Below are 12,458 nucleotides of genomic sequence, written 5' to 3'. Positions count from 1 at the left end.
TGTTTGATTGAGTTATTTCAAGGCATGCCAGTAGACTAGTGTAATGGACATAGGTTTAAAAAGTTTGTTGTGTGTAGGAAACAGATTGCTTTGTTGGAACGTGGCAAAAATTTTGTTCATTGAGGTTGACAGTTTGTGTTTTCAATGTGGCTAGTTGTTAATTGTTAGTTAGAAATGTCCTATAGTCAATATTATCATTTTATTAACATTTTCAACATTTGAAAATGACTTAATCCAATTATGCAGATGAAATAATGCAAGCGAGATCAGTCATAGGAGTAGAATCACAAAGTATGAAGCAATCAAATTCATTAAGTTCACGTTGGGTCATGTTGATATTTGCTGAGTTGATCTGGGTGGCATTGCAGCCAAAACCCACTGAGCATCGACTGGGTGTTACTGTGCAAGAAAGTGGCCACTTAGTTTTTTTTAAAACTTGTCAGCTGCCAATTCTGGGTTTAGTTGAAATAGATAATTGTACTTCCTTGGACATACAGTAGGATCATGTATGTTGCAGGGGGAGAGGCTGGTCAACTGCAAATCTTGCTTTTAACAATTCATTAACACAGTTAATTTATTCATGACTATTTTTGGAGTTGCTAATTTTAGAATTTATCATAGGTCATTCAAGAGTACTCTTCAGATAGAATGTCTCAATTTTGATTGGTTTCATTGTATTTGCAGATACATGGGGGCATATCAAATAAACTTTTCAACTTATTGAAGGATGGTAATTGACAGGAATTATAATGTCTACAGGCACTAACACTAAATGACTTTTACTGAATCTGGGGCTAAAAATAGTGTCATGATTTGATTGAGAAGCCTGACATATTTCATCTTTCAGACTGAAGTTTAATCTGCATTTGAATTTTTATTTTAGATTATTTGCTACTAATTTAAATTGGAAGGCTAAAATTTCCATTCTGTCGTCAATAACTGAGTTATTTTATTCAATCTGTATTTAAAATAGCATTTTTCAGAACTAATTCTTCATTAACTGAATTAATGTTGCTGTAATTTATATATTTTAGTTTATTAACATGGCGACCCTCACAGTCTGAAGGTGACTCACCAATGCAAAATGATGCTGGCGAAAAGCAAATGGTATGAATTACATTATTTCCTGAATTAACAAATGGCTTCAATTTTTATGAGAATTTACTGTTGAACAGAATCATGGATATCAGAGTTGTCTTAAAAAGTCAGTTTGTAGTTTGAGGCAGTTAGGTTAAGCAGTTTAGTTTTATATTTAATGTATTATATGTAATTCTTTCTCCTCAGTTACTGCTCCCAAATCTTTCAGATATGGCAATGTTAACCTGACAAAAATAACTAACTTCTGTGAAGATTGTAGTTACCTTCCTTTTCCTCACAACCATATTGAATGTTTTTAAAAAAGGCACTCCTCTACTTCCTCTTCACTGGCATCCAATTGACTTGGGGTGTGCTTGGCGATTTCATGTTACCTTTCCAATAAGGGCCAAAATATGACTTGCCAGTTTTTCCATGTTCCATTCTTCATAAACTTGAGGTCATTCCTATCTTAATTATCTATCTCCCAGTAGCTACCACCCCATTTTTTTGATCTAAATTCCTCCTGGTTAAACAATACTTCACTTTTGAAAACAAGATAATTTTAAAGCAACACTGGTCAGGAAACATCTATGGAAAAGAATAAACAGTCGACATTTTGGGCCATGACCCTTAATCAGAACTGGAAAGGGAGATGGGGAATGAGTACAAGAAGGTGATAGGTGAAGCCAGATGGCTGGATGAGGGGAGGGGAATGAAGTAAGAAGTTGGAAACTAGAAGGAATCTGATAGGAGAGAAGAGTGGCCTCATTGTGGTAGTAGAGGAGGCCATGGACTGAGATGTCAGAATGGAAATGGGGATTAAAATTAAAACGATTGGTCACCCAGGAAATATTGCTTTTGGCGGATGGAGTGAAAATGGTCCCCTAATCTACACCAATGTAGCGGAGGTTGCATTGGGAGCACCAGATACAGTAAACAACCCCAGCAGATTCGCAGAAGCGTTGCCTCACCTGGAAGGACTCTTTGAGGCCCCGAATGGGCAGGTGTGGCACTCTTCTGCAGACCCCCCAAAATTGAAAACTTTTGAACAATTATTTACTTGTTTCCTTAGAAATACTCCTGTAAAACTTAAATTTGCATATGTATTGTAGTAATTCACTCACCATGATCAGTCTCAAAGATCCTTTTAAATAAGAGAATAATACCAGTGATCATCTGATTTATAATTGTTTTTCCATCTATTCCTCATGTATCCTTTTCTTTTAGTCCTGTTTTTTCATTTATGTGTATAATTATCATCATCACTATGTGCCACGTCATATGACATGGGTGATCATGGTCCATCTGTACCATGATTGTTCTTGGCAAATTTGTCTACAGAAGTTATTTTTTTCTTTTTAGTGTTAACATTTGACACTTGTCCTGGCCTTTCAACAAACAATTATAAAACAAATTGTAATGATCAAGGAACTGAGGGGACACGTGTCTTTTGTTGGCTTGAGAGTATGACATTCTAGTAAATTGGGTTCATTGTTGATGTTGAGGCTGTACAATCCAAAGATAACTTTTAGTTCAGTCCCAAACCATACTTCAGATTAGCTGAGGTTTTCAGCTGAAGTTCTCTGACATAATTCAGTGGATACTTTCCTATTGTTCTGAAATACTGTAAATTTTAAAGTGTTAAGCCCTTGGAATAAGGTATTATATGTACATGTTCAAGTATATTGACTTCTTTGAAATGTGCACCTAATGTATTGAATGTAATAGATAATATTAAAATGGAGCATTCAACAATTGATTAGTGCATAACTTATGCTAAAGTGTCAGTTTTCATTAAGACCATCATCAAATCTTCCAGATTAATAGTATACATTTTGATAGGTGTATAGCAACATTTATGTGGAGACTTGAGTATAAAATTAAATAAATCTAGCAATTTAAATAAATTATAAATACAAAATTGCTATTTGATATACTGCTTTAATATAATATTGACTACAGTTATGTTTACCTTTGTTTTAGGATGCTGTTTCTCAAAAATCTGTGGATTTCCTAAGTAAGGGTGAAGATCAGCTATCTGTGACCAGCACAGAGAAGAATCCTGTAGACTGGCGTCAGAGCCAGTTTAGTCTTGGATCCAATGCCAGTGACGATGCTGCTAAATCTAAGACATCATCAAGTAAGTCACAGGCAAACAGAGTTAGAAGTTGCTATCTAATGTTGGTTTTATGTGATGGATTTTCTGCCGAGTTTAATAAGGGGCACAAAGGATTCTTTGCTAGAATATGAAACCTTACAAATTTATGTTAGAGTTTTCTGTTACAGAAACTATGGGTAATTAACAGTGTAATTTTATTTTGAAATTAGCTTTCTCCTCATTTCAACTTCTCATAACTAAACCATCTCTGAATGTACAGATGTTTAAAATATTAATACTGCAGGCTTGTGTAACTAGGATCTCTTCCCTCAGTGTGGTTATAAGAAAGTCAACATAAAAATGCTAAAAAGCAGGCAGCCTACCAGGCAACGTCTGTGGAGGGAGAAAAGGTTATGAATTGATAACCTTTCATTGAAAGTGGAAGAGTGAGATAACAAGCTTTTTTTAAGTTGCAGAAGTGAGAAGGGACAGAGAGAGCAAAGGGAATGTTGGAAGTCTTCACCGTTCTGGTGCAACATTATCTCTCCCATTATCTCTTCCCTGCCCACTATTCAGGGCTCCACAAGTTTGTGATGGAAGTTGATTAATGTGGAATATTAACTCGTCCTCACAAATGCTGTTCAACCATCAATTTAAACTTTTATTTTAAGGCTATTTTAATACTTATTTTATTGTTTGTACTTTCCACCCATCTGCTTAGATTCAGAATGTGGATTGGGCATAATGAGAGATACTAGATTCCTTTGGACCTGTACAGCATGAATGAGGTCTTGAAAAGAAAACTTGGGAGCAACGATGAAATCATTAGTATAGAGTTAATAAAGTTATAAGAGCTGCCCTTTTGTCCAAAGTCGACTTGATAATCAGCATGAAAGTTATTTTAAACAAAGGTAGCTCCATTATCGCAGAATTTATCTTGTACTTAAGGTCCTGCCGCTCATGCAAGAAAGGGTTTGACTCTCTGTCACTGAGCAATCTGGTATGCTGTCAGAAATTCTGCAACATAACAGATTTGTTAAACACAGACATCAAGTAACTGTGTCCAGCATCGGAGTTGTCTGGCTCGTGATAGTTGCACCCTGTGACAAGGTTACTGCTTGTTGTTGCTGGTAAGAGCTCAGTGGAGCTACCAGTACTTATTTTCTGTGTACTTTAATGTTCTTGTATTATTATGCTTTTGTAAAACAATGTATTTATTGGATAATATTTTTTATATAGGCATCCATTAGTCTCGTGCAACCATGGATTTGCGCCTTGGAAGATTTCCAGGGAGCAGGCCTGGGCAAGGTTGTATGGAAGACCGGCAGTTGCCCATGCTGCAAGTCTCCCTCCTCCACACCACTGATATTGTCCAAGGGAAGGGGATTAGGACCCTTCCCTTGGGCATCGGTGTCATCACAGAGCAATGTGTGGTTAAGTGCCTTGTTCAAGGACACAACACGCTGCCTTAGCCAAGGCTCGAACTAGTGACCTTCAGATCACTAGGCAAACGCCTTAACCACTTGGCCACGCAGATAATATAACTCTTGATTAACCGTGGCTTGTCAGCTCCTGAAAGTGCTGAATAGCAGAGTTTAAGTAGTTTCACTCATGTCAGAGGATTTTTCGAATATCATTGCTGGGCTTGTTGAACTATAGTCAGCTCCTGGTCGATGTGCGTCTCACACTCAACATTCTCGTTTATGTTTTTGAAGGTAGCCTTGCTCTTACCTATTTTTTGCAATATTCTCAAGTCCTGTAAATCTCAAAGTTATTTGCTGTCCTCCAATTTTGGTTCCTTCCTTATCCTTGAATTTATTCAGCCCACCACTGAAAGTTTAGATGATAAGCCAAACTCCAAATTGTTTCCCTAAAACATTACTTCAGACCAAGCTTTCAGTTATTTTTCATAATTGTAGCAATTTATTGAGTGAAGTGACCAAGAGTTTTTTTCTGCATTTATGTCATTTTATGAATCAGAGATGTTACTGAATTAACTGTGGTACAGTATATTGTTATATCTGATTGTTAAATAATGCATTGACTATTTAATGATTAATTATATTTGATTATATTCTTGGTTGCATTTGATCAAAATAACAAATCATGGTTGATTAAATCAAATACTTCCTTCCCATAGAAGTACAAGAGCAAAAATTGTTTGCTGCACTCCTCATCAAATGTGTCGTCCAGCTGGAATTAATTCAGACAATCGACAATATTGTGTTCTTTCCTGCAACCAGCAAAAAGGAGGATGCTGAGAACTTGGCAGCAGCTCAGGTAGAAAAAAACTGCTGTTGGTTAAAAATTGAGTGAAAGAGCAAATTACATTATGACTAATCCATAGAACCATAGAAACTACAGCACAGAAACAGGCCCTTTGGCCCTTCTTGGCTGTGCCGAACCATTTTCTGCCTAGTCCCACTGACCTGCACATGGACCATATCCCTCCATACACCTCCCATCCATGTATCTGTCCAATTTATTCTTAAATGTTAAAAAAGAACCCGCATTTACCACCTCGTCTGGCAGCTCATTCCATACTCCCACCACTCTCTGTGTGAAAAAGCCCCCCCTAATGTTCCCTTTTAACTTTCCCCCCCTCACCCTTAACCCATGTCCTCTGGTTTTTTTCTCCCCTTGCCTCAGTGGAAAAAGCCTGCTTGCATTCACTCTATCTATACCCATCATAATTTTATATACCTCTATCAAATCTCCCCTCGTTCTTCTACGCTCCAGGGAATAAAGTCCTAACCTATTCAACCTTTCTCTGTAACTGAGTTTCTCAAGTCCCGGCAACATCCTTGTAAACCTTCTCTGCACTCTTTCAACCTTATTTATATCCTTCCTGTAACTTGGTGACCAAAACTGAACACAATACTCCAGATTCGGCCTCACCAATGCCTTATACAACCTCATCATAACATTCCAGCTCTTATACTCAATACTTTGATTAATAAAGGCCCATGTACCAAAAGCTCTCTTTACGACCCTATCTACCTGTGACGACACTTTTAGGGAATTTTGTATCTGTATTCCCAGATCCCTCTGTTCCACTGCACTCCTCAGTGCCTTACCATTAACCCTGTATGTTCTACGTTGGTTTGTCCTTCCAACGTGCAATACCTCACACTTGTCAGTATTAAACTCCATCTGCCATTTTTCAGCCCATTTTTCCAGCTGGTCCAAGTCCCTCTGCAGGCTCTGAAAACCTTCCTCACTGTCTACTACACCTCCAATCTTTGTATCGTCAGCAAACTTGCTGATCCAATTTACCACATGATCATCCAGATCATTGATATAGATGACAAATAACAATGGACCCAGCACTGATCCCTGTGGCACACCACTAGTCACAGGCCTCCACTCAGAGAAGCAATTCTCTACCACCACTCTCTGGCTTCTTCCATCGAGCCAATGTCTAATCCAGCTTACCACCTCTCCATGTATACCTAGCGACTGAATTTTCCTAACTAACTCCCATGCGGGACCTTGCCAAAGGCCTTACTGAAATCCATGTAGACAATATCCACTGCCTTCCCTTCATCCACTTTCCTGGTAATCTCCTCGAAAATCTCCAACAGATTGGTCAAACATGACCTACCACGCACAAAGCCATGTTGACTCTCCCTAATAAGCCCCTGTCTATCCAAATGCTTGTAGATTCTGTCTCTTAGTACTCCCTCCAATAACTTACCTACTACTGACGTTAAACTCACCGGCCTATAATTTCCCGGATTACTTTTCGATCCTTTTTTTAAACAACGGAACAACATGAGCCACTCTCCAATCCTCTGGCACTTCACCTGTAGACAGCGACATTTTAAATATTTCTGCCAGGGCCCCCGCAATTTCAACACTAGTCTCCTTCAAGGTCCGAGGGAACACTCTGTCAGGTCCCGGGGTCCGAGGGAACACTCTGTCAGGTCCCGGGGATTTATCCGCTTTAATTTTCCTCAAGACAGCAAGCACCTCCTCCTTTTCAATCTGTACAGTTTCCATTGTCTCACTACTTGATTCCCTCAATTCCATAGCTTTCATGCCAGCTTCCTTAGTAAATACAGACGCAAAAAATCTATTTAAGATCTCCCCCATTTCCTTTGGTTCCGCACAAAGCCGACCACTCTGATCTTCAAGAGGACCAATTTTATCCCTTACAATCCTTTTGCTCTTAATATATTTGTAAAAGCTCTTTGGATTATCCTTCACTTTGACTGCCAAGGCCACCTCATGTCTTCTTTTAGCCCTCCTGATTTCTTTCTTAAGTATTTTCTTGCACTTCTTATACTCCTCAAGCACCTGATTTACCCCCTGTTTCCTATACATTTCATACAACTCCCTCTTCTTCTTTATCAGAGTTGCAATATCCCTTGAGAACCAAGGTTCCTTATTCCTATTCAATTTGCCTTTAATCCTGACAGGAACATACAAACTCTGCACTCTCAAAATTTCCCCTTTGAAGGCTTCCCACCTACCAATCACATCTTTGCCAGAGAACAACCTGTCCCAATCCACGCTTTTTAGATCCTTTCTCATTTCTTCAAATTTGGCCTTCTTCCAGTTCAGAACCTGAACCCTAGGACCAGATCTATCCTTGTCCATGATCAAATTGAAACTAATGGTGTTATGATCACTGGAACCAAAGTGCTCCCCTACACAGACTTCTGTCACTTGCCCTAATTCGTTTCCTAACAGGAGATCCAATATTGCATCCCCTCTTGTTGGTCTCTCTATATATTGATTTAGAAAACTTTCCTGAACACATTTTACAAACTCGAAACCATCTAGACCCCTAACAGTATGGGAGTCCCAATCAATGTATGGAAAATTAAAATCCCCTACCACCACAACTTTATGTTCCCTGCAGTTGCCTGCTATCTCTCTGCAGATTTGCTCTTCCAAGTCTCGTTGACTATTAGGTGGTCTGTAATACAATCCCACTAATGTGGCCATACCTTTCCTGTTTCTCAGCTCCACCCATAAGGACTCAGTAGACAAGCCCTCTAAGCCCTCCATAAAAGCAAACCTGTAAATAAGTTAAACCATTGAGGAAAAATTGTCTTTAAGAACAGAGGTTAGTTCAATTGTCAGATCATTTACATTCAATATGAGGTCACCCAAAACCTTCCATGCCCATGAACAGTAAAGGATAGGTTATGCAGCATTTTATAATCTGGTAAGCTCTTTATAACTGGCTGTTCATCACTCAGTGTATTTCAACATTATAATGAAAGATGGCACCTGGTAAAAGAAAGCTACAGTAAGTTAAAAGTGATGAATTTTTGATTTTTTTTGTATGGTGATATATAATCATTAGGACTTACAGGAGTCACCGAAAGGGAAGTAATGTAATAATATCTCAATTATTGTAACTCTTTTTTAACTGCATTCAGTAAAAGTAGTTACTGTTGGCAAACTTTTACTGACTCTGCACAAATGAAATGTCAGTAATTCCTGCCTGTAGGATTCCTGACTAATGTATATTCCTGACTGATGTGGGTTTGATATTACATTAGGGACAACCACTTACTTTATTTTAGATTATGATGTTAAATTGGTTGGTTCCACAAGGGTCTGATGATGAGGAACTTGAATTACAAGTTTATGAATTAAAGTAGTTTTTATAAATTTGCATGCCCTTTTTTCTCATCAGCTGGCTTAATTTAATTTAACTTGTTGGGTATAGAAGCCAATTCATTTCCTACTAGCTGCCAAAACACATACAAAAATAAGAAGATAAGAAATAGGAGCAGGAGTAGGTCATCTGGCCTGTCAAACCTGCTCTGCCATTCAATAAAATCATAGCTGATCTGGCCATGGACTCATCTCCACCTACCTACCTTTTCCCCTTAATTCCCCTACTGTGCAAAAATACAGACTTGTGATGAGAGAAGCAGTTCCTATATTATAATTTATCTTTAATTTGTTACACACCTGATCTACTATAGACATAATGTTTAGGGAAATAGAAATAAAAGATTTTGCAAATACAACCATTTCATAAATGAGTGCATTTAACAAGAAACCATCCCACAAGAATCACGGGCCAGAGAAATGAATCACAGAAGCTGTAGATCCTTCACAACCTGTCTGAATGTGGCCTGTGCAAAACAACAAAAATAAATTACATTAATGTGGTATGCATCAAAGCTCTATTTTATGAATCATGCACGATGTTTGTGCAGATTGCCAGATCATGAATGCAACTTTAAATTTCAAGTTAAATGAGATCATCATTTTGTGAAGTTAATTTGAGATTTAAACAGGCAGTGGAGTGGGTTCATTTAAATAATTAGAAGGAATTGCATGTGTTCTACACCAAATGTGTAAAATTGGAGGTACTTTGGAATGGCCTAAGGACACAAAATATGGTTTATTAGTGCAGCTTATTACCTTAGTATATCCCCTGTACTTTTGCATCAAGGTTAGCAATATTTCCAACATTGTTAATTAGTCTCATGAGACCATGGATTTGCACCTTGGAAAGTTTCCAGGGCGTAGGCCTGGGCAAGGTTGTATGGAAGACCAGCAGTTGCCTATGCTGCAAGTCTCCCTCTCCACACCACTGATGTTGTCCAAGGAAAGGGCATTAGGACCCATACAGCTTGGCACTGGTGTCGTCGCAGAGCGATGTGTGGTTAAGTGTCTTGCTCAAGGACACACACGCTGCCTCAGCCAAGGCTCGAACTAGCGACCTTCAAATCACTAGACGAATGCCTCAACCACTTAGCCACGCACCAATGCTGTTAATGATTAGTGAACTTTTATACCATTTTCACAATGCTGTACCTGCTGGTAAAGCTGCCAGTTATTTGATCTTGTTTAAAATTCCAACAGTGTGCAAAAGGCCAAATGAATTATGCAAGGATCTTGTGTATTGATATCCAATTGTGTATCGATAGCCAATTCAAATTATAGTGGAAGAGTGCTGTAAATGGTTTTCATTCAACAAATGGACTGAAAAGCAGAACTCTAGTTTTAGTTCTGAGGTGTGATTTGTTGGAGAATATAAAAGTTATGAACACTTCATTCATTGGAATATCACTTTCTCATTGTTCAAAGCCATGATTGTATCAATGAGCTAGTAAAAATATTAATAAAAATAAGTGAATTCATTTCTGTTCCTTGCATTTTACAGAGAGATGTAATAGATGCTGACGTGCATGTTGAAAAGCAAGACCAAGGAATGTATCATTATCTAACTTCAAAGCAACTTTTCAAACTACTTGACTGTCTATTAGAATCTCATCGATTTGCCAAGTCTTTTAATTCCAATAATGAACAGAGAACTGCACTATGGAAAGCAGGTTAGTGATGAGTCTTGAATGTGTTGAAATTATCCATACCCCTGCTGATAGAAATGGCTTTGGCATCCATGTTATAACTACCAGTTTATGTTGCAAGTGGCCATTAATACAAAATGTTTCATAGTATGCTCATCATTAGCAGTGATGTAGTATGTTAGTGGTAAAATGCTTATTCTGTATGTAGTTCATGGCAATATTAATTCCAATCACTTTAAATCTGAGTTGATGTGATAAGTTGATGTTATATGCCAATTTGTTGTGAAAATTTTATGAAAAGATAGGATATATCACAGTATTCAAAGATAACCAAAAAATTCACTATATGTCAGCCAATACATGTTGCGTTCTGTTGTCAGGATAAAAAATATTCTGGTGTTTTAAAAAGTGTATCAAAGATGAGAGGATGAGAAGGAAATAAGATATTAAATTCACTGTATATTAATTGGCTATGGTTAGCATGAAAATGGTGCTTGCTGGCCTGAGCCAAAGGCATTCTTTCATGTTGTATCTCTTTGAATCAATAACTACAATTGCTTTGGTACCAAAATTTCACACTGAAGTGGATATTTGGCACATTTAAGCTGAATGGGAAATGGGATGGATTTCAGTCCATTTCATTGGATAAGATAAATCTCTACCATTGTATTTTCCAACATTGTACCAGCAGTCTTTGGATATCTTCATGGTTTTTAAGAAATTATGAGGTTTTGATTTATAAACAATTACCTGATGCTTAATGAAGGTAACAAAACCCTGAGAGTATTATGTATAGTTCTGGTCACCCCATTATAGGAAGGATGTGGATGCTTTAGAGAGGGTGCAGTGGAGATTTATCTGAGTACTGACTGAAAAGGAGAACGTGTCTTACACTGAAAAAATGAGCAAGGCTAGGGCTTTTCTTTTTGGAATGATGGAGGTTGCGAGGTGAATTGAAAGAAGTTTATAAGATTTTGAGAGATATAAATAGTGTGGACAACCACTGCCTTTTCCCAGGGCAGAAGTGGCCAATAACAAAGGACATGTGTTTAAGGTGAGTAGAGGAAAGTTTAGGGGAGACTAGACAATGGGGTGACCTGTTGGGGCACCCTTTGAGAGAAGGGTAGTGCAGTCTGATGTGACTAGAATGAACATTAAATTAAATTTTCCTGAATGCTATTGGTATCGCTTTGCTTTGGAAATTGAAGAAGAAAACCTCAGTTTATGAAAGAAGAATGACGCGTAGCAAGGCAAATATAGCTCCTCCTCGTTTAACGAAGGACACTTTTGATGGCATCATGTCTAGTTGATCTGCCACCCTTGTGCCTCTCATTGTCATTCTGGAGACATGTAGCCTTTTCAGCCCCCGTCTCTTCACCTCTTCTGTTTGTTGTTAGTCTCTGATCCTGGAGATGTGCATTTCTCAGCTCCTTTGTCTGTTCGCCTCTTCTCATTCTATGCCAGTTGTCATTTTGGAGACGTGCATGCCTCTCCTCCTCTGTCTCTTCTTCTCTCAACTTTTTTGTCCTTACTATTTGATCCTGGAGTCGTGCGACCCTGGCCTCATCCGATTCTTGTTCTCTCCCTCTCCTTTCCACCTCTCAATGATGTTTGGTGTCACCTCTTGACAATAATGTCCCCCTTCTCTTTCCACACAGCATAATTAGGCTGACCATATTTTTTTTTACCCTAATGCTGGATAGAAGATACGAAGCAGTAACATCAAAGCCTCCAGGATGCTGATTATTCTTGATGATGTGGTTGGCGCTCTCCTAAATGGACGTGATATAGTCACCACTGTCCTTTGACTGCAGCAAAGGGTTTGATGGGTGTCTTGAAGTACGTCATTACAATAAGATTTAATTATCTCTTATTGATGGGTCTCAGTTTGATCTGTCCCAATCCTTCACATGCTGATGGTGATAAGCAGAATGTGACTGCTTGAAATAGAGCTGCCCTGCCCTTTTTCGCTGCAGTGAGCATCGTGAGTCACTTCTGAG

The 12,458-nt window shown here is 38.3% G+C and overlaps 1 protein-coding gene across 3 annotated transcripts in view; it reads left to right on the top strand.

Moving 5' to 3' along the window:
• arfgef1 (ADP-ribosylation factor guanine nucleotide-exchange factor 1 (brefeldin A-inhibited)) overlaps positions 1-12,458 on the top strand; it is a 211,658-nt gene that overhangs the window by 181,476 nt on the left and 17,724 nt on the right. For all 3 annotated transcript variants that reach the window (XM_063064730.1, XM_063064749.1, XM_063064740.1), the window contains 4 exons: positions 1,035-1,107; positions 3,061-3,217; positions 5,316-5,455; positions 10,314-10,482. In XM_063064730.1, the coding sequence (XP_062920800.1) occupies positions 1,035-1,107; positions 3,061-3,217; positions 5,316-5,455; positions 10,314-10,482 (539 nt within the window). The remainder of the gene's footprint in view (positions 1-1,034; positions 1,108-3,060; positions 3,218-5,315; positions 5,456-10,313; positions 10,483-12,458) is intronic.

The sequence above is a fragment of the Mobula hypostoma genome, chromosome 1 (assembly GCF_963921235.1).
Source record: "Mobula hypostoma chromosome 1, sMobHyp1.1, whole genome shotgun sequence".
Taxonomy (NCBI): domain Eukaryota; kingdom Metazoa; phylum Chordata; class Chondrichthyes; order Myliobatiformes; family Myliobatidae; genus Mobula; species Mobula hypostoma.
Note: the sequence above shows the minus strand (reverse complement) of the source record. Positions and strands in the feature narration are given on the sequence as shown.